The sequence below is a fragment of the Bos taurus genome, chromosome 9, assembly GCF_002263795.3.
Source record: "Bos taurus isolate L1 Dominette 01449 registration number 42190680 breed Hereford chromosome 9, ARS-UCD2.0, whole genome shotgun sequence".
Lineage (NCBI taxonomy): Eukaryota > Metazoa > Chordata > Mammalia > Artiodactyla > Bovidae > Bos > Bos taurus.
The window spans coordinates 67,154,459-67,178,204 of record NC_037336.1 but is presented as its reverse complement, the minus strand read 5'-3'; the positions used below and the strand labels follow the sequence as shown (position 1 = coordinate 67,178,204).

The following is a 23,746-nucleotide window of genomic DNA, read 5'->3' as shown; positions in this document are numbered from 1 at the left end:
CTTGCCTATATTACATCACTTCATTCTTATAACAGTCTTCTTCAGAAAGAAGTGGTGCTATTAATTCTATTTTCCATATGAGCAAATTGAGGAGCATAAAAGTAGGACAATTTACCAAATGAAGATGAACTTACAAGTGATAGATCAGGAAACAGAAGTGGGCAAAATTATATCTACTCCTTCCTAGCCTCATACTCATCCTTCTTGCCATTTTTGTATTTTTAAGATTCAGGATCATACTGAAAACAAGTATGATCTACAAATTAAAACACACATGCTATCACATAACTTAAATATATAGTTAAATATGCAGTCAACTTCTAGGAAAAAACCTCTAATTGATATGTGCATATGGTGCAAGAACGGAGAAGGCAATGGCACCCCACTCCAGTACTTTTGCCTAGAAAATCCCATGGACAGAGGAGCCTGGTAGGCTGCAGACCATGGGGTCCCTAGAGTCGGACATGACTGAGCGACTTCACTTTCACTTTTCACTTCCATGCATTGGAGAAGGCAATGGCAACCCACTCCAGTGTTCTTGCCTGGAGAATCCCAGGGACGGGAAGCCTGATGGGTTGCCGTCTATGGGGTCGCACAGAGTCGGACATGACTAAAGCAATGCAGCAGCAGCAGCAGCAGCAGCATGGTGCAAGGAGATCCAACCAGTCCATTCTGAAGGAGATCAGCCCTGGGATTTCTTTGGAAGGAATGATGCTAAAGCTGAAACTCCAGTACTTTGGCCACCTCATGAGAAGAGTTGACTCATTGGAAAAGACTCTGATGCTGGGAGAGATTGGGGGCAAGAGGAAAAGGGGACGACAAAGGACGAGATGGCTGGATGGCATCACTGACTGGATGGACGTGAGTCTGAGTGAACTCCGGGAGTTGGTGATGGACAGGGAGGCCTGGCGTGCTGCGGTTCACGGGGTCGCAGAGAGTCGGACCGACTGAGCCACTGACCTGACTGACTGATGGTGTATAACTGGGCTTCACTGGTGGCTCAGATAGCAAAGAATCCACCTGCATTGCAGAGACCTGGGTTCTATCCCTTGCTTGGGAAGATTCCCTGTAGAAGGGCATGGCAACCTACTCCAGTATTCCTGCCTGGAGAATTCCATGGACAGAGGAGCTTGCTGGGCTACAGTCCATGGGATCGCAGGGTCGGACATGACTGAATGACTAACCACAGTATATAATGTATAACTATATATAATTATTATAGTAAGTGAAAACTAGACTCCAAGAATATAGCAGGAGAATACACAATAATCCACCAACATGAGGAAATAGTTGTATTTCATGTGTGGAAGTCATCAGACAGTTGTGAAATATTGCCCACGTTCAGTCTATTTTAGGCAGTCCTGTTCAGACTTTTCATAACAGAATCAGTATGATTTAAAATTTTTAACAGATAGTTTCCCACAGATATTTAACAGATGTTTTCATCATGTATTATTATCTCTATTTTTAAATAAACAATTCTCTAAGTTACGCCCTGGCTTCAAGAATCATTTCCCAGGGCAGTCATCTTGACACTATTTGAAAGAGGACCTGCATCTCCTAAAAATTTACATTTTCATGATGTTGCAAGAATTTATTTATTAGCTATTTACATCAAAACACAAAATATCCTTTGTCTAGAATCTTGTTTAAACAGCACTCTGATGGCATTTTCCCCCTTATATACATTTTCCACTAGAAAATTTTAAAATATCAATTAAAAAATTACAGTTCTAGACTTCTGTGTTACAAAGGAAGACTTAAAATTTATTAAAAATTAAAATCTGCTTTACCCAAATAAAGCTATAAATGTGGTAAAGTCACACAGATTATGGCAAATATGACTGACATTTAGAACATGTTTAGTAAAAGGATTAGTAAGAAAACTTACTTCATGCTGTTTAACCTGAGACTTAAAGGAAAAAGCATACATTTAAAAATGCACAGCATGTTTTATCATAAGAAACACGGTGAGAATATTTCTTCAAGTATCAGCTTTAATAAAATTCTTACACTATGAGTTGATGTTTTAACTGTTTATTCATTCAATCATTTAGTCATTTAATATAAATCTATAAAATATAATATAAATATATAGAATATCTCTTATATGTTGAGTACTACTCCAAGGGTTTAGAATGTGGCAATTCAAAAACAAAAAAGAAAAAAGTATCTCCACTCTCATGAAAATTTTAAAAGGCGAGATAAACAACATTCAACATAAATACAGATGGTCCTAGACTTCCTATGCTTCACTTCAGACTTTGGATTTGGAACTTTTCCAGCCTTGAGATAAGTGGAATGATGCTCTCTTATGATGCTGAACAGGGCCATGAACAGCAAGTCACAAGTCACAGGATCAGGAGAGTAAGAAACTGATACACTTAGTAACCACACTCTGAACGCACACAACCATTCTGTTCTTCATTTTCAGTACAGCATTCAATAAATTACTGGTGAAATATTTAACACTTTATTATAAGGAATGCCTGTGTTAGGTGATTTTTTCAGTGTGTGTTCTGAGCATGTTTAAGGCAGGCTCAGCTGAGCTATGATGTTTGGTAAGTTAGGTGTGTTAAATGCATTTTCAGCCTATAATATTTTCAATTTGTTATTGGTTTATTGGAATGCGATCTCATAAGTTGAGGAAAAGCTATAAAAAAAATATGCAGTAAGTTAGGCAGCCAAGTTAGTAAGTTAGATAGCCATTATTTCATAGCAAATACATAGGGAAAAAGTAGAAACAGTGGCATATTTTATTTTACTGGGCTCCAAAATCACCATGGATGGTGACTGCAGCCACTAAACTAAAAGATGCTTGCTCCTTGGAAGAAAAGCTATGACAAAACAAGAGGGTGTATTAAAAAGCTGAGACAGCACCTTGCCAACAAAGGCACATATAGTCAAAGATACGGTTTTTCTAGTAGTCATGTACAGATTAAGCATTAGACCACAAAGAACGCTGAGTACCAAAGAATTGATGCTTACAAACTGTGGTGCTGGAGAAGACTCTTGAGAGTTCCTTGGACAGCAAGGAGATCAAACCAGTCAATCCTAAAGGAAATCAATGCTGGATATTCATTGAAAGCTGAGGCTCCAATACTTTGGCCACTTGATGTGAAGAACCGACCAACTGGAAAAAATCCTAATGCTGGGAAAGATTGAGGGCAAGAGGAGAAGGGGGCAACAGAGGATGAGATGGTTGGATGGCAGCACCGACTCAATGGACATGAGTTTGAGCAGACTCTGGGAGACAGTGAAGGAAAGGGAAGCCTGATGTGCTGCAGTCCTTGGGGTCATAAAGAGTTGGACATGACTGAGCAAATGAACAAGATAGCCATGAATTTTATGCAGAAAAATAAAGCAGGGAAATGAGTTAGTAAGTAGGGAGGGGTTTGCAAGTTTAAGTAAGATTATCAAGGAAATTCCTGCAAAGAACAGGATATTTGAGTAAAAATCCAAAGGAAATAGGGAAACAGACTATATGAAAAGAGAGGAAAATGATTCCAGACAGAAGAAACAGCAAGTGCAAAGGATTTCAAGAGCCAGTAAAGTAGCCAGTGGAGTAACTGGAAAGGGGAGATTGAGACCAGAGATGAAAGCAGGTAAGGTAAAGAGCTTATAAATCCATGTGGGTAATTGTGCTTTTTCCATCAAGTACCATTAAAGCTTTTGTGAAAGGAGTGATCTGATCTGATTTTGTAAGATCTGATCTGATTTTGTGCTAAGATCAATGTGAGTGCAGTGTTGAAAGTAAAGTGAAGGGGAGACAACCAGAACTAATGTTCTGCATAAGACAGTAAAGCTGGTAGTCACCTTTATTAGTGATTTAAAAGAAAGAAAAGAAATATAGCACTATGTCGTGTCTGACTCCTGTGATCCCATGAACGGTAGCCTGCCAGGCTCCTCTGTCCATGGGATTCTCCAGGCAAGAATACTGGAGTGGGTTGCCATTTCCTCTCCAGGGGAACTTCCCAACCCAGGAATTGAACCCAGGTCTCCCACATTGCAGGGAGATGCTTTACCAACTGAGCTACACAGGAAAGCAGTGATTAACAGGTCAGCACAAATTTATTTAGAGAGAGAATAGGCTTTGTAATTAACCACATATCCTACTTGTAACATGAATCAATGATCTTAAAAAAACACTAAAGTAAGGAACTGTGAGTTTAATTATATTCTGCTATACTAAACAAGACGTGTCATATAGGAAATTTTGAATGTGTAGATTATAATCTCCACTATAGTTATATATTCATCAATTTAGCAGTGACACAAATAATACCAAGAAAAAAATTCAGTGATTTGAAGAGCAATCATGAACCATACTTTCATCACATCTGCTGAATTCCTGACAGATGCTGAGTGCCATGAGGGGTAGAAACAGTCTGTGAACGCTGTCCTCAAGAATGTGCAGTCTAGCAGGTCTCCAAGAGACAGATCAAATAGACTTTGTTGAAGAGAATCATATTCAAACGGGACTATGTAAATCTTGCCTGACTTTTTAATATATCACATGTGTGTCTTCCTTATTTATAGATGTGTGTATGCTCAGTCACGCCTGCCTCTTTGAGATCCCATGGACTGTAGCCTGCCAGGTTCCTCTGTCCATGGAATTTTCCAGGCCAGAATACTGGAGTGGGTTGCCATTTCCTACTTCAGGAGATCTTCTCAGCCCAGGGATTGAACTCGCTTCTCCTCCATCTCTTGCATTGGTAGGAAGATTCTTTACCACTGAGCCATCTAAGAAGCCCTTTAATTTATATAAAGGGATATTAAATGCACAAATATCATTTACAACCCCTTTCTACCTGTTAACTGTACCTATCCTATGCTTTTCATGCTTTATTATTACATAAGGGATTAATTACATTAACAGTTCAAGAAAAAATGGTTCTATGTAATTCACAAGAGTCCCTGATGGTTTTGTGGTAAAGAATCTGAATGCCAATGCAGGAGACATGGGTTCAGTCTCTGAGGCAGGAAGGTCCCCTGGAGAAGGAAATGGCAACCCACTCCAGTATTATTGTCTGGGAAATCCCATGGATAGTGAAGCCTGGTAGGCCACAGTCATGGGGTCGCAAAAGAGTCAGACATGACTGAGTGACTAAACAACAACAGCATACTATTCACACAGATTTCAAAACTATAGTAATATTTATACAGAAATATTAATTCAATCTCCTCTAAAGCATAGCTGTCTTTTTAAACTGTTAACCAGTCTCACTAGATATGGTTCTATAAGGTCAATGAATAAAACATTCAGGTCAATAAGATATAGAGTTGACCTCTGCAGTTGGAAGACAATTTTTCTTGACAAATGTATTTTTAGTTTTGGGGGATAAATCAGGAAGAGAAGGGAATTACTTATTGAAATAATGGAGATTCCCACATAACTAATTCTGTGGCATACCTGGATTATATAGGAATGAATATGAATCTGGTTTTTAAAGGTCTTTTAAAAAGCTGCCCCTCTGTGTTTTAACCTACTTGCCAATCAACTCTCTTCCTAAACAAACCAAAGGGCAGGTCTAAGAAACTGGCCAGATTTTAAAAAGAAACAAAATGAGATCAGATATTCTAACACATATTATAGTGAAAATCTGGTTGGATAGACATCTTATTAATCTTTGCCATTATACTGGGGATTTTTTTTTCAAGTTTATGCTGATACTAGGTTGTTTACAATAACTGTAATTGTCAGATGGAATTTAGTTGTTACATTGCTATTATCCTTATTTCAATTTCTTGCCATGATGTTATAATATTTATTTTGCTAATCTAGAACTCGGGGTACCAGCATGATTAAATTATTTGCTCAATATATGATGTGAGTAAATAGTAGAATTGGGAAAAATTAATAATTCCATAATAATAAAAACCTAAATTTGTAAAATAAGTACCTACTTTCTTCTCAGTAAGTATTATATTTTTTTTCTAATACTTACCTTGAATGTTAAAATACCAGAGAAATTCCCCAGTATAATCTGTAATGATGCAATCAAGGAAATGTAGTGGTGACTGCTATTTAAAATAGCAATTTATTAAAAGTATTTCACAGAGAAGCCAACTATATATCAATGACAAAAAAAAAAATAAAACTGGCGCTTGTTGAAATTCATGCATTTCAAAATAAAAAGGAGAACTAATAAATGGTCAAACCTCTTGCCGAATCAATGGCAAATAAACATTTAGTGATATTTACCTATTCATTATAAAACTGATGCCCTTGTCTCCTAGCTGAATAATAGCCATATAATGATGAATAACCTCTTAATCCTTCATGCTGTAGGTGAAAAAGACTGAAGTTATGCTATTTTGAAGACATGCTGAAGTGTAGTAGAAAATGAGATGTTTTATGACAAAAGAGATGTTGGCTGTACTTTCCCATATAACTGAGAGGATAATCTGGTATTTCTTGAACCCAAACAATGTATGGACCCCTTGACACTATATACCAAAAATTTTCCCTAAATTAGGTCTTCAGATGCCAATTTAGTAAATACTGGCATAGTTTGGAGTCCGAATTCAGACAACTCAGGATGAAATTCCAGTCCTACCTGTAACAGACTTTATTAAAAGGCCAAGTCACTTAACTTTTTAAAGTCTCAGCATTCTTCAACTATTAAAAGGGATAATAATACTAGCTACTTTATAGGCTAATTGTGAGAAACAAATGAAGTAATAAAGATGTCCACATTTTCTATGTTGCCAATGCATTATAATATGCCTTCCTGCAGCTTTGCTCCTTAATTGAATAGGTTCTAAGAACCTATTCAGTTTGTTACTCAAAGCCTGACGCCAAACAAGAGGTCTAAAGCCCTTTCCTGTCTGTGGAATTCCTGTATAAAATCTGGTAACAAAACCTGTTTAGCTTTTTATATCATTAAATCATTGCCTAAATTAAAACCTTGAGACAAGCAGAAATAAGGATTTATTTTATTTTGTAAATTGTTTTCCCCTTCTCTTGAACACATGATGCGTTGATTTACAGGCGGTAAGAAGGGCTGAAGTGAATAAGGACATGGGTGGGTGCCATCTGGGGTTATGAGACCATATGAGGACACATCTCTATACCACTTCCACCAGGTGTATTTCAGACAGGTAAATCGATCTTATAAACATATTTCTGCCACTTGTTATGAAGACTGAACCATAAAAGATGTCTGAGTATTCGCTCAACTTAAGGCCATTAAACGAAAGAGATAAATGAAAGAATAGGAAAACAAGTCCACAATACCTCTTGAGATACCATGTGGGAATGTATGAGGGGAGATGCAAAGAAAATGGGAAAATCGAAATAACTTTGTTGAAAAAATGGGTTTTCAGATGCACACTTTGACCTGTCAAATTAATAATGGTCAGTATATTGAATAAAAATGATTTAGTAAAAACTTGTGACTGCATCATTCAGTTATAAATTAGAAGGAAAAAATGCTACTCTTTTTAATAACAAATACAGGCATACTTTGGAGATGCTGCAGGTTCAATTCCAGACCACTGCAATAAGGTGAATATTTCAATGAAGTGAGTCATATGAATTTTTTTGGTTTCCTAGTGCATATAAAAGTTTACACTATATTGAAGCCTATTAAGTGAGCAACAATACTGTGTCTAAAAAAAAAAACAACCATATCTCAATTTTAAAATACTTTATTGCTAAAAAAATGCTAAATATATCTGATCCTTCAGCGAGTCACCATCTTTTTGCTGATATTGAGTCTCGATTGGAAGTTAATGGCTGCTGAATATCAAGGTAGTGGTTGCTGAAGGTTGGGGTGGTTGTGGCAATTTCTTAAAATAAGACAACACTGCTGCATTGATTTACTCTTCCTTTCATGAACAATTTCTCTGTAGCATGCAATGCTATTTGATAGCATTTCACTCAAATGCTTTCAAAACTGGAGGCAATCCTTTCAAACACTGCTGCTACTTTGTCAACTAAGATATGTAATATTCTAATTCCTTCTTTTGTCATGTCAACACTCCTTACAACATTGTCACCAGGAGTAGATTCCATGTCAGGGAACCAGTTTCCTTGGTCATCCATAAAAAGCAACTCCCCATCTGTTAATCATGAGGTTGCAGGAATTCAATCATATCTGAAGCTCCATTTCTAATTCCAGTTCTCTTGCTATTTCAACCTCATCTGTAGTTACTTTCTCTAGTAAAGTCTTGAACTGCTCCAAGTCATCCATTAGGGTTAAAATCAACTTCTTCCAAACTCCTATCAATGTTGATATTTTGAGCTCTTCCTATGCATCACTAATTTCTTAATGTCATCTAACATGTTGAATCCTTTCCAAAATTTTCAATTTATTTTGCCCTGATACATCAGAAGAATCACTATCTATGACAGCTGTAGTCTTACAAAATATATTTCTTAAATAATAATACATAGAAGTTGAAATGATTCCTTGATCCATGGGCTGCATAATGGATCTTGTGTTAGCAAGCATGAAAACCACATAAATCTTACTGTACATGTCTATCAGAGCTCTTGGGTGACTAGATGTGTTGTCAATGAGCAGTAATATTATGAAAGAATCTTTTTTTTTTCTAGCAATAGTTCTCAACAGTAGGCTTAAAATATTCAGTAAACCACCTTGAAAACAGCTTGCAATCATCTAGGCCTTGTTGTTCCATTTATAGAGCACAGGCATAGTATTAATAGATTAAACATGATTCACATGGGCCCTGGGATTTCTGGAATGGTAAATGGGCATTGGCCTTACCTTCAAGTCACTGGCTACATTAGCCCTTACAGGCTAAGAGAAAGCCAGCCTGTCCTTTAAAGATTTTAAAGCCATGTATTGACTTCTTGTCTCTAGCTATAAAAGTCCTAGATGGCATCTTCTTCCAATAGAAGACTATTGAAAATCTGTTGGCCCTATTTTCATGATTATCCTCTGCATAACTTGCTGCAGCTTGCATCTCATCTATATCAGCATTTGCTGCTTTATCTGACACTTACATGTTATGGATATGCCTTCTTTCTTTAAACCTCATAAATCATTCTCTACTGGCTTCACAGCTTTGTTCTGCAGCTTCCTCACTTCTCTCAGCCTCTGTACAATTGAACAGAGCTAGGGCAGTGTTGGAGAAGACTCTTGAGAGTCCCTGGGACTGCAAGGAGATCCAACCAGTCCATCCTAAAGGAGATCAGTCCTGGGAGTTTATTGGAAGGACTGATGCTGAAGCTGAAACTCCAGTACTTTGGCCACCTCATGTGAAGAGTTGACTCATTGGAAAAGACCCTGATGCTGGGAGAATTTGGGGGCACGAGGAGAAGGGGACGACAGAGGATGAGATGGCTGGATGGCATCACTGACTCGATGGACATGAGTTTGGGTAAAATCCGGGAGTTGGTGATGGACAGGGAGGCCTGGCGTGCTGCAATTCATGTGGTTGCAAAGAGTCAGACACGACTGAGCGACTGAACTGAATTGAGGGCCTAGCTCTGGATTAGGCTTTGGCTTAAGGGAAGGCTGGTCTCCCACATAGAAGGCAGATTCTTTACCATCTGAGCCACCAGGACGCCCTATAAAGAAGAGGCAGGGTAATGTATGAAGTTCTAGTGACTGCTCATGTGGGTTTAGTGACAGAGGTATGTAAATGTGTGTCAGTGTGGGGAGAATCAGAGCAGTATGAGTTCTGGAATATGCTAGTGAGTGTCAGAATATGCTAGTGAGTGTCAGAATATTGTATAGATAGTGTGTTCCTGAGTGCCTGAGATTTGTTGAGGTTCCAGGCAATGGCGCCCCACTCCAGTACTCTTGCCTGGAAAATCCCATGGACGGAGGAGCCTGGTGGGCTGCAGTCCATGGGGTCGCACAGAGTCGGACACGACTGAAGTGACTTAGCAGCATAGCTAGTTTGATCTTCTGTCAAGATCAATAAAATGTTCACAGTTCAGCAATAATGCTACCTTGCTTCCTAATCATTTGTGTATTCATTGCAGTGGCACTTTTAGTTTCCTTTAAAAACTTATCCTTTGCATTCAAAACTTGACTAACTGTTGCAAGAGGACTAGCCTTCTGCCTATCTTGGCTTTTGACATGCCTTTCTCATTAAGCTTATTTAATTCTAGCTTTTGATTACAAAGTGAGAGATATGCAACTGTTCCTTTCATTTGAACACTCAGAAGCTATTGCAAGGTTATTAACTGCAGGGTTAGTAATTTCAATGTTTTATGTCTCAGGCAATAGAAAGGCCCAAAGAGAGGAAGAGAGATGAGGAAATGACTGATTAGTGAGCAGTCAGAACACATGCAACAGTTACTAAATTCATCTTCTTATATACGACCATGGTTCATGGACCCCAAAAAGTTGTAATAGACCTTGCTGGTCCGCCCCCTCCACCTGACCCGGCTCATCTCACGAGGTCTGGGTGAAGAGGTTTCTCCCCCTACTTGCATCACCAGGTTGGCATCTTTGGGGAGCTGTGGCTTTGGCACCTGGAACACAACGCCCCTTGCCACTGTGTCATGTGCTCTGTCGTACCCTCTGCCTCTGGGGTAACGAGCATCCCTGCTGTGGCCACCTTACCTAGGGTGAGTCCCACGGAAGGAAGGCTGCTGGCTTCCTTTGCCTTCATATCCTCTGCCCTAAGGTACCAGAGCCCAGGCCTCCATGTATGGCTCGGGCAGAGCGTCAGCCACGTTGTAAGCACCTCTACAAGCAGCCACATTTGGGGAAATGGAATGGAGGAAAGGACACTGAATGAGAAGTCTCATCATCAGGGCTGCAGTCTTAACTTGGCACAAGCCAGGGGTGCAAGGGTATTTCTTCCTCCACCTGAGTCACAGAATGAAGATGATGCAGAGGAAGGCCACAGCTGACTCTTACAATCACGTTGCAAGAGTGAGAAAAAAATCCTTTGTGAGATCAAGCCCTGAGCCTTTGGAGTGGGAGCACTGACTCCAAGACCCTAGACTACCAGAGAACTAACCCTACGGAGTATCAAAGAGTGAGAACTCACACAAAGGAAACCACTTGAATACAAGACCTGGCATCACCCAACCACCCTGTGCAGGACGCCTCTAAACAAGCTCACTGCAGGTGGGTTCCTTACCACTAGGGCCATCTGGGAAACCCTTACTCATTTTCTACTCATCCAAAAAAACAGCTGTAATAGCAACATCAAAGCTCACCGATCACAGATTACATATCAAATATAATGATAATGGAAAAGTTTGGAATACTGAAAGAATTACCAAAATATGACACAGAGACATGAGGTGAACAGGTACAGTTGGGAAAATGGTGCCAAGAGATTTGTTGGCCACAGAGTTGTCACAATCCTCCAGTTTTTAAAAAAAGAAAAAAAAAATGAAATGCCTGTGAAACACAATAAAATGAATCACAATCAAATGAGCTCTGCCTGTTAACATTACTGTGGTTGAGCTCAAAGAATAGTATACATAATTTGACCAAATTATATTAATAGTTGAGTGTCTTGCTCCATGTGTGATCTAAAAGCATAGGTGGAGAGTAAACCTGAGCAATGAAACATCACTATTTATTGATTCTCTATCCCAGGAGATGACCCAAGACAATAGACAGCAGCCTCATTCCTGACTGGAAAGTGAGACGGCAACTTTTAGTGACCATATGACAGGGGACGACTGCTGTGACTGGCAAAGGACGAAGCTGTCTTTATCCAGAGAGGGATGAAGTCTGTTTTGAGGCTAGGATTTTAAGGGAATTCATGTACAAGATTTCATTAAAGTATAATTCATCAGTGTAGTAGTTTGCCTGCCTTCCCTGATTGTACTCTGAGACTTCCTGACAAATACTATTAACTCGAAGATGCTATTCAGTTGCCCATATGAGTAGAAAATGAGTAAGGGCTTCCCAGATGGTGCTAGAGGCAAAGAATCCACCTGCAATGCAAGAAGATCCCCTTGAGGAGGGCATGGCAACCCACTCCCTTATTCTTGCCTGGAGAATCCCAAGGATAGAGAAGCGTGGCGGGCTACAGTCCATGGGGTTGCAGAGTCTGATACAACTGAAGCAACTTAACATGATGAGTAGAAATAAATCCACACCTGTGGGCAATTGCTATAGTACTGAGTCCCTGCCACTACCCTGCTGCTCAGGTCAAAATGAGTTCCAGATAGGTGGAAAGAGTGTCTGCCTTGAGGCCCACCAAATAGCTCTTTGCAATTCTTGAATCTGGGGACCCTGGCCATAATGGGTCCTGAACCTAAGGGGGACAGTTTGTACTCCTGTTGATGATGAACAGCATCCATTAGGGAGATGCCTGGTGCCCATCTGGCCTCCTGAGAACGTAACTAACTCCCAATGGCTGGTGCGTTCCTCCACTGTGACCACACGTGAAAACACAACCTCTACAGTGTACAGTGTCTGTCATCAGCTATTTTAACTACATCTTCTCCACTAACCCCAAACTCCTCTGCTGCTCTGCGTCCACAGTGTCAGGGAGGACTGGCTGAGAGTCTTTCCTGTGCTGACTGCAGAGAGTGAGGGAGGAATAGGCTGACTTAAAGAAGTCATCTAGGCTCAATATTTCCAGTCTCAGCCTTCAGTCAATCAAAGAAAATTTGTATTTGGAATAACAGTAAAATATAGGAACATTCTTCCAGATTCCATCCTATTTGCAACCCTAGATAATTTGGGCGTATGGTTATTCTTGACTAAACATTTCGACCTGAGCTGAATATGGTGAACAGAAAGGAGAAAGAAATTAAGCATAGAAGGCACCTAGACCTGTGTGCCACAAACACACAAATTCTAACATCAACTTTTATACATCTACAACGCTTGTTACCTCATTTACTGGCCCAAGTTTAAGAATCAACTGCCACAGCTTGTTTAAGTCTCAGTAACGAGAGGCAATTTACTCAAGAGCCTTGTTATCCAAGAACCTTTTAGTATACACACCATGAACAGAGTAGTAGCACTCTATTATTTTAAAAGTTAAAACATGAGAATTCCCTGGTGGTCCAGTGGTTAGGACTCCACACTTCCATTGCTGAGGGTGCAGGTTTCATCACTGGTTGGGGAACTAAGATTCTACAAGACATGTGGTGTGATCAACAAAAATCAAACTTAAATTTTTGTAAAATTTTGTTGATCAATATTCTTATCATTAATCCTCATTAGTTATAGGGTTAATTAGTCAGCTCCTAATTCAGTTTTAAATTCCTCATGTGAATTCGTTTTAATGTGCTTTAGAAAATAAATGCCAAATATTTTTAAATAACAATATACTAAATGAATAAGTCCTTTTGTCACTGTGTCAAAAAAATAATGGAGGGTAATGAAAGAGTATCCTTTCACCCAAGAATTAGTAAGTATACAAAATAGTAAATACAAATACAATTTCAAAGAAGAAAATGATAAAATCAATAAATAAAAAGAGGCACTATACCTGCTGTAAATCCAGTGTAATTGTAACATAATGGTATTCAATTCCATTCTTAATACTGGGACTCTGCCACCAAGTGTTCTTGCCATCAATAGCATTTGTAATCGGGTGCCTCTCTATTGAATCAGCAGCAACATATAAAAGAAGAAAAGATCATATAAAGAATTTATAGCTGTTTTAACAAGCAAAAAGCAAAACTAAGTTAAAACTATAACCATATGAATGTCAAACATTAAAATAATAGAAACAGAGAGCAATTTGTATCTCTAAAAGAACTGGCTTAATGCAGACTTTTTTCACAGCACTCTGCAAAGTAGTATGAAATGGTTAAACACTTAAACTATATGAGAAGATGCTGTTCAGCACTCTGGCTATCAACTAAAATGGGCAACTTTAAAGATAACTACAGAAATTAAGTGTGAAAAATAATATTGAAATCTAATTGATGTGTCAGTCATTCACAGAAGCAAAAACTCTACTGTTTGAGCTGGCTCTAGTATGCCATCAACTTTGTGAACAGAAACATAAAATCCTGAATTGTGGTTGAAAGGTACTTGAAGATTTGCCCTTCTGACACATACATTATTACCAAGACTTGGGCAATTCAATATGTATCTGGTTTTAATATAAAATGCTGTCAAATCCATCCTATGAGGCTTTTTGCAGTCAGTCCTCAATCTGCCAACTTTGTATTTAAACCATTATTTAAAAATAAAATGAAAGATACTCCAAATCTCCCATTCAGGATGGTACCCATTCATCCCCATAATCACTAACAGTGGGGTTCTGGACAATAAAGACAAGGATAGGATGGCACATGAACCTCCATCCTACCGATAAAGCATGGATCTTCCCTTGCCTTTACTCCAAATAGATGAGAATGGGACCCATTGTGAGAATTAAAGCAAGACTGGAGACAGAAAAGAGGAGGTGTGGATAACTGTTGCCACCTCCCTTGACAGTCCTTTCTTACAGTTCCTTCCTTCTTATAATCCTCAAAACTCACGGATTCCTTGTCTTCTCCCACTTAGTTGCATGCATCTTGCAACAGCAACCACTGCCTCTGGAATGCCAAAATTCTTGTTCCTGTTTGGTTTACAGTCATTCGTTCTTGTCTGTATCTGTGCTACTTATTTCCCAAGTAATACAAGTTCTGCTCCTAATCCGTCCCAGCTCAGGAATAGGTGAGGATGGCCCGAGTGAAAGGCTGTTGAGGATGTTCCTATTTCTATTCCCAGGGCTGCAGTAAGAGTTAACTCCCTAACATTGCACTTGGAAGTCAGCCTATTTGCGTGCAGAAATGTAAACAGGGAAGAGGTTAGCTTTCCTGCTGCTCTCTGGTAAATGTGGATTAATTATTTGGAGCGTCAGTCCTGAGAACTTTTATAACACTAATCCTTTGGAAGGCTGTCTCAAATGAATGGCTTAAGAATATTCTTTTATTAGAACATAATCTTTTTTTGCAAATTGAAGGAATATTTCAAATAATGAACAAACCATATTACTATGAGGAACAATCATGGACTCAATCTGTGGACATAATGCAGTAATATAGCCAGGTGTTTTAAAGATACTGGTGATGAAAGCATGTGAGATTTGAACCATGAAGCTCTGGAGAATGAGAAACTGGATAGTCCACCTGGATCCACCATTTAGCATTTAACTGCCCATGGACAAGTCACTTAAACTGTGTCATTATTGAAGTGAGGATAATAAAACTCTATTCATGGTACAAGTTCCCAAAATCTTAACTTTCAGAAAAAGTAAAAAAATATATATATATGTGAAAGAGATTTGTGGAATTGATATGACTCCAAAATATATACCAATTGTGGAGTTACATCACAATTTGTGGTATAACTCGAATCGGAGTTACAGCTCTTTATTTCTCCAAGTAATAGTAGCATCCAGACTAGTGTTGCTACTATTGCTATTTAAGATATCATCACCTGTTTCATAAAATGGAGGATGTTTAAAAACAACAATTTTGCCATGGACCAGTAAAAATATTTTGGATGGGAACTCTCAACTCACAGAGCTACCAGAAGAACATTATAGTCATTAATATTCTAACCACGATTATGTATATGTGAAAAGTGAAAGTCATTTAGTTGTATCTGACTCTTTGCAACCCCAAGGACTGTAGCTCACCAGGCTCCTTTGTCCATTGAATTCTCCAGGAAATATTGGAGCATATACATAGAATGAATTATATATATGTTCAAAATATGCAGGATTCTGAATCTTTACTGGAGATAAATTATATTTAATAAAAATTTTTAAAATAAAAACCAATCAGGCCTCAATGCAAAAGAAATCTGAGGGTAAAATAAAATAAAATCATCTTTCAAAAAGTTTATAAAAACAGAATATTTATTAAATTTGCCAATTTCAGACTGCGAACAGTTTTATTATACATTAATTTTATTAACGTAGTCTGCTATAAATTCTTTAACTGAAAGTAAAAGGTTTTTATCTTTGATTTACTTATGGTAATATGAGTTTACAGGACAAGACAAAAATAATCTATATTGGTAAATTATTTAATTCAAATGAACAGCTTGATGGACTTTGTTTTCTACCATGTCTTATTATAACAGCAGTCCACTGAGATGAGAGACCTTATCTCATTAATGAAAAGCAAAATTGCTGAATAAGTTTAATAATTTAGCACTAGTTAACTTATTCTGCTGAAGACAGGGAAAGTGTTAGGTCTTTATAATAACAACAAATAGCTGAAGATAACCAAATATCAAATGGTGGTATGAGTGGGTACTGAAATCGGCACATTAGAAATCAGAACCATAAATGAAATATTACTCCATTGCTTCTGAAGAAAAATAAATATCACAGCATATGTTCCTTAAACATCCTCCAGAACCTTCTTTCCAGATTGTGGGTTTAACATGTGATAGAAAAATACGCACACAATCACATTTCCAAACCGCACTTGTGGCTTGTAGGTAATTGTGAGAGGAGCTATCTAATTGGAAATTTTGAAATCTACCACCTCAGGTTAAATTGATATGAAAATTAGTCATGAAAAGGAAGACTGGGAGATGAATCAACAATTAACCATAATCCCTATTATGAAAGTTTAATCATAATTAATTTGCAAGTACTGATTAATTGTTGGCATATTCCCCTCATTTAAAAAGAGATAGAAACTTATAACATTCTCATAGTTACTCAAGTCAATCCAAAGGCTAACTGCAACTGAAAATTGGCAAGGGAATCGTTGATGAAGTAAAACTCAAACTGCTATTTTAATTGGAAAGCACAATCCATTAATAGCCAGGAGGTTCAAATTTCCCTTTCTTTGTGTGGTAATTAAGTACAGACCTTCCAGATTCATTCTAGCTGTTCAGTCAATTTGTGGAATTTTATCATCTGTTGCTCCAACTTTTACTAAACTATATCCATGTGGATTACTGCTATTTTTTTAAATTCTTGTGGGCTAGTATTCTTTCTAAATTTCTGATTCCAAAAACATTATTTTGAAATGTAATGAAGCATTACATTTCATTCAAAATTAATCACATGAAATAAATTTAGGCTGTGATAAGTTTTAAAAACTTACCACAAGTAAATAAAATGGGAAATGGGAAATGTAACTCATATTTGTCTTGCTTTGCTAAAACACTTATTCACTCTTTGTCTTGCCAAAATATAGATGTCTTCCACTGAGAAACAAGAGATCCTGAATATGGAATTCTGAAGAGCAGAGTGACATTCACTCAAGGACTTAACTTGGTGAATACATCTCACTCATTTTCCTAACAAAACGTCTACTCAATTATGGTCTACCTGAATCTTTGTACCTTCCTTCCATCTGTATCTGTATACACATTTCCTTCAGTTTCTCCTTTTCTGGAATGCCTTTCCCTCTAATCACAGGTAATTCAAGTTTTTAAACCCTTTCTGAGTCTGTCAACCTTCCTGGAACTCTTTTGCTACCTCAGGTCCCACTGATGTTTTCTTTCTTCAAAATTCTTTATCATTGATGACATGTACCCTAAGGTATAGACCTGAATTTACTCCCTTGAATATTTGTTAAATTGCCTTTTATACCCAAATGCTGTTTATCCTGACATTGTACTTATAGACAGGAACTATAAATACTTATATTTATATACATACATGTATAGATGGTCCTACATATATACACATACATGTATATATGCACACATACAAATACACATATATATGATTTTACAAACTTTAACTCTCTCTCTGCCCGACCCATCCTCAAAAACCCTCAACCACCCCTATTATCCCCTCCCAATCATTTCCTGTCTCCAGGCTTTCTCACATTCAATGAAATCAAGGCCACCGATTCTTGCACCTTCTTCCCATGAAGCTTCATCTTCTTCCCTAATGAACCTACAATTCATAGTCCATCAGTTTATTTATTTTCTAGCCTTTACCTCAATTTTCTTGTCCTGATGTTTCCCCTTACTCTGACCTCAGCTTTGGCCCATACTATTCTATACAAGAATAGCAAATAGATAGGATGTGTTCTAATATTCCCCCTCCTACACCAATAACAATCTACATCTGAGAAAATAATGAGAGTCATTTAAAAGGTAAGAAAGGTTTCTGAAGCTTGGCATCTTTGGTTTCTTAACTGTTTCTTAAAAACATTCTGCGATATATAAGACCAGCTTCATATTCACAAAAGTCCCAGTTCTTCAAACATAACAATATTAAAGTTTTCAGCATCTCTAAACTGTATAATAGAGACAGGACTATGCAATATTCCCTTTAACCAGCTCCAAGAAAGAATGCAGGGTACCTCCCAGCTTTCTTTCAAGTTAAAAAATATAAATTCTGAGAAAAAAGCTTTTTCACTTTATAAGCATCTCAACTTTAAAACAAAAGAGAGGGAAAACTAATTTTTAAAATAATATAATTGTGAAACTGTATCTCTATTGTAGTTTGCCTCACTGATAGTAAGTATTCACTGCACTAATATCTCCAATATTTGATGATTTCTCAATATATGTCTACAAATCAACTCCCATGTCTAGAATTATCTCACACTATTTTCCCTTTATCCATATAAATGCCTTACTTAGTGAACCTAATTTCTTATAGTTCTCTGAATATATCATGCTGTTTCCTGTCTTCAAATTTCTGTATGCTTTATATATATATATATAAATTTCCCCCTTTTCAACTTACTAACCCTTATTTTCTAAGCATATGGGTCATTTTTCCCCCAGGAGTCCTTAGATGTTCCCTTCGCACTCAGTTTACTTTTCTGTCTCCCCTATTTCCCTTCCTATGTCTTTAAGTCAAGGGCTATGTATGAGTCAACACTCTGCTTCAGAACAATGCATTACCAGGAGCCTGTCTTCAAACGCTTGCTGAATAAATGCATGAATGGGTCTTAGATATTAGTGTGGTTTCTAGAGGCCAACCAAGAGGCCTTTGTATGACACTTCTCCTTAAAACACTGTTCCTGTGGTATTTAAGCACACAGACTGGTTCCAGCCCTCTGACACTTTCATTTGCAGCCATTTCTAACTACTTGTAGTTCTCCCAGCAAGTATGTTTTCTATTTTATTCTGAGCCCCTCCTCCTGGCGTTCCTCCTCTTCCCTCTGTCTCTTTACATTCTCAGCTCATATTTGCCCTTGGGTCTCAGTTCAGATGCCCTTCCGGCAAGCCTCCAGCTATACCTGGACCGAATCATCCGTGACTCTTCTCCTTCTCCCTGAAGTCCCTATGCTCATTCTTTCCTTGATACCTACCACACTCTACAGCAATAAGCTGCTTCTTGCCACTTCTTCAACTGAGCCAGAGACCACATCTTATTCCTTCTGTATTCCTAGTACAGTACCTGGACATAGTGACTACTGACCTACTAAAGCCTTTATTAATAACCACACCCTCACATACTTTTCTGCAGGCAGTAAAGTCAATGACTGCAACAGGTCTTCAGCTAGAAAACTCTCCACAAGCACCATACCCACTACACATAGGGAATTCTAATGTTTGTCAAGAGACAGAGAAGGGCTGTAAAGCTCACAATAGAAGAAAGGATCTAGAAATTGAGAAGACAAGCCCTTTCACTTTAATGCACTTTGGCCTCAACATTCTCAGTGATATCTTCCACCCAATTCCATACAAGTTAATCCTAAATACATACGGTATGGATTGCTGCTGTTTTGATTGCAGATCCGACATTGAGGGTTCCTCACTGGCTGCCCGGGAACATGCTCTACCAATTTGCAATACATTTCGGGTCCTTTCTCTCCACATGTTGCATTTGTGGTGATGAGGGCACTGGAAGCAAGATTCAGGACAGCAGGGAATAAACCTGAAAAAGATGAACAAATGAAGGTGTGTGGGATGATTTTATTGCATTTTAAAATGAAATTAAGATAGGATGCTTTCCAAAGCATTAAATGAAAATAGAATAATCAGTGATAATTAATATCTGACTTAATTAAGTATACTACATAAATAGCATGTGTTATCAAACTAGCATTTTTTTTCCTGAGTCTTAAGTATGAATTCTAAAACTATCTTCTTAATTTTTAACCTCTACTACATAATTAGAAAGTCCTGTCTCTAAAACACACTTTTAAAAAGTCTGCTCATGTTATTGGCACAAGTCTTACTGAAATTTCCATCCTGCATTTCAGCTGTTTTGTGAAAGTTGTCAGGTTACAATTTTTAAAATAATTAGCTCATCCCGGAACATACTCTATCTACCTTTATACACTAAATTCTCTATGCTAGTAAATAATATGTGATTAAATAAACAAGGTTTCTCTTCTGTCTTTCACCGCTATTTTGCGTCTGTTTATTTTACTTTAGTCGCTCAGTCATGTCTGACTCATTTGCAATTGCATGGACTGTAGCCCGCCAGGCTCCTCTGTCTATGGGATTCCCTAGGCAAGAATACTGGAGAGGGTTGCCATTTCCTACTCCAGTTTTGCATCTAGCTGTACAATTATTATTTTATAAAATATATGTTGAGCACACACTACACCAGATACCATAAAAGATTTGAGAATGAAAAAAAAAAAAAGATTTGAGAATGAAAATACCATTAAGATGGGCTTACTGTGGGAAGTGATCCTGAACTGTATCTTGGAGAAAAAAATAGAAATGTATTTGGTATAGAAAATGAAGGGAAAAAAACAAACATGCCAGGCAGAGGGAATATTATATGAGTATAGACTTTATTCTGAAAGCTTACGTGGATGCTGAGTGATTGACAGAGGACTGAGTTTGTAACTGTTCTAATCTATTAGATTATGTGTAGATTATATTATGTCTATATAAGTTATGACAAACCTAGACAGCATATTAAAAAGCAGAGACATTACTTTGCCAACAGAGATCTGTATAGTCAAAGCTATGGTTATTCCAGTAGTCATGTGTATGGATGTGAGAGCTGGACCATAAAGAGGGCTGAGCACCAAAGAACTGATGCTTTCAAACTGTGGTGTTGGAGGAGACTCTTAAGAGTAATGTGGACAGTAAGGAGATCAAACCAGTCAAGCCTAAAGGAAATCAATCCTGAATATTCATTGGAGGGACTTAATGCTAAGACTGAAGCTCCAATACTTTGGCCACCCGATGCAAAGAACTGAGTCATTGGAAAAGACCCTGATGCTGGAAAAGATTGAAGGCAGGAAGAGAAGGGGAGGACAGACGACAAGATGGTTGGATGGCATCACCAACTCAATGCACATGCGTTTGAGCAAACTCCAGGAGATACTGAAGAACAGGGAAGCCTGGTGTGTTGCAGTCCATGGGGTCTCAAAGAGTTGGACACGACTGAGCAACTGAACAGCAAGCTTCTACAAACAAAACAACTTTATTTACATACAATTCTTCTCAGGCAGGAGCCAATACCTCTAAAATTCCCCCAGAATACTGTCAGTTTCACTTTGTGATATTTGTCTCCCTCACTTCTGACTAGTCCTGACCTTGACCCTGACTTTGGATTCCATTTTGAAGGTATGGGTGAGACTCTCCATGCCCTGCTTTGGTGCAAGCCCTGTGGGACTAATGCTGAAGCTGAAACTCCAATACTTTGGCCACCTGATGCGAAGAACTGACTCATTTGAAAAGACCCTAATGCTGGGAAAGACTGAAGGCAGGAGGAGAAGGGGAAGACAGACGATGAGATGGCTGGATGGCATCACTGACTCAATGGACATGACTTTGAGTAAACTCTGGGAGTTGGTGATGGACAGGGAGGCCTGGCGTGCTGCAGTCCATGGGGTCACAAAGAGTCAGACATGACTGAGTGACTGAACTGAACTGTGGGGCTTAATTGGAGTTGGTTAGGCCTGGAGTTTTTCAGATCTGAGGAATCATGGGAGGAAGACAAAAGGAGAAGATGACTGGTGAAAATTATTTTTCTATATATTGTTATGTTCCAAAATATAGAACTGAATTATATCCTAAATTTCTCACATATTAAATATATAAATGTGAGCAAAATTACATGGTTATGAAAGGATTATGGGTATAAACGTAACATTGATTAAGAAGCTATTTCATATTCCTTAAATAATATGATTTAATCCCCGCTAACCCCATGTGTACTTTTTATTAGTCCCACTTTATAAGTGAAGAAAATGCAGCTCAAAGAAGACAAACAATATGCACCGTTATGAATTAGCAAGACCAATAACTAAGATTTGAATTTAGCTCTTTAACTCAGACCGCTAATTCTCATTGGGGCTTAAAGAAGAGCCAAAACCTGGTTCTCAGCAGAGCTTATCAATTTACATACTTATTAAAAGAAATAACTTATCCAGCCTCCACCCCTTTGTTGTTTCAGAGTTTTCCAATCATAAACTAAAGACATCAATAAAATTTACATTTACTATCTTTCAGTTCTTTCCATTGATTTGTTTCTGTTACACTTATTGATCATGTACTTGAAATTAACCTCTTCATAATTTACTTGCCTTGCTTTGTGGTCAAGGAACAGTGGCCTTTTGAAATTTTATTAGTTACTTTGTTGTTTATTTTTAAAAATCAGTAAAGTGTACTGGTCAAGGAAAGTCCCCAGTTAGTTGCTAATGACCAATTTGAAGAGTCAGTCGATATCTGAGCTTTTATTGAATCTTCAGCAGGTCATATTATAGAATGCAGCCCACTTCATTATAAGTTAAATCTGTTAGACTGTACCTATTTATTTCCATTCAAAAGCAGCAGAGTAATATTTACTGCTATATGCAATATGGGTTACTTAAAGATTATATAAACATTTCAAGTGTAAATGAACTACAAGTAGATGGTGAACCTTTATAGAGTATCGACTTACAACCTCAATTCAAACTGAGGTCATGTAATGTTAATGACATAAAAGCCAGTCATCATTACCCACACAATTATGACTGACATTTTTCTTCTGAATAGTATCTAGACTACGTAAATTTAGATGGATTTGTAGCTTTAAAAACCAAGTCTAAACAGAAAACAAATAATATTTATTTTCACTATGCTTTATATTTCATTAGAGATTAGAATATGTACACCAGAGAATAAAAAACATACTCTGTTCTGTAATATATACATTTAGTAAATAATCTAGAAAAAGGCTAAGTTTATGTAATGTGAAAAATAGAAATTCTGCTATCATATGGTAAACAGTTATAAATGTGCCAAATTTTCACTGTTTTTATTTGAATGTTTTTAGATTACATTTGCTTGCTCAAACACTGTGCTATATTCATGGAATTTTGTATGATCTTGATGATCTGACTTAAAATCCCACATTTTGGTTTCAAATGGCAGAGACATCTTTAAAACCTGCATATAGAGATTCTACTTTATTAATGTGGAGTTGTTACTGTTGTGTCACTCACTGTCTGACTCTTTTGCAACCCCTCAGACAGTAGCCTGCCAGGTTCCTCTGTCCATGGGATTTTCCAGGCAAGAATTCTGGAGTGGGTTGCCATATCCTTCTCCAGGGGATCTTCTAGACCCAGGGATGAAACCTGCATCTCCTGCATTACAGACGGATTCTTTACTGCTAAGCTACAAGGGAAGCCCAATCGTGGAGTAGCTACTATTAAACTGTTCACAGATAACAGCTATGAATTCTAAACAAAATACATGTTTTAAAATTTCATACTTGAAGACACTGAAGAGTAACACAAAATAGATAAGTAAACCAGGAGGGATGTACATGCTTAGAAGGAAGATAATGGATGTCTCAGACTGCGCATGCAAGGTGACTAAAACTCAAACCCACATTTCACTGTCTTTTTTTAACTTTACTGTCTTGAAGAACCAGAAACAGAACTAAGGACAATTACAGCTGCTATAAAGTGAGGAAGAAATACTAGAAAAAAGAAAGCCACAAGAACCTCAAA

At 37.8% G+C, this 23,746-nt stretch overlaps 1 protein-coding gene across 1 annotated transcript in view; it reads right to left on the bottom strand.

The window, feature by feature from the left end:
• Window positions 1-23,746, bottom strand: part of LAMA2 (laminin subunit alpha 2) — a 699,730-nt gene that overhangs the window by 510,893 nt on the left and 165,091 nt on the right. Inside the window, exons 2-3 of the mRNA XM_002690220.6 lie at window positions 19,546-19,716; window positions 13,396-13,508 (exon numbers count right to left, since the gene is read on the bottom strand). Coding sequence (XP_002690266.2) covers window positions 13,396-13,508; window positions 19,546-19,716 — 284 coding nt within the window. The remainder of the gene's footprint in view (window positions 1-13,395; window positions 13,509-19,545; window positions 19,717-23,746) is intronic.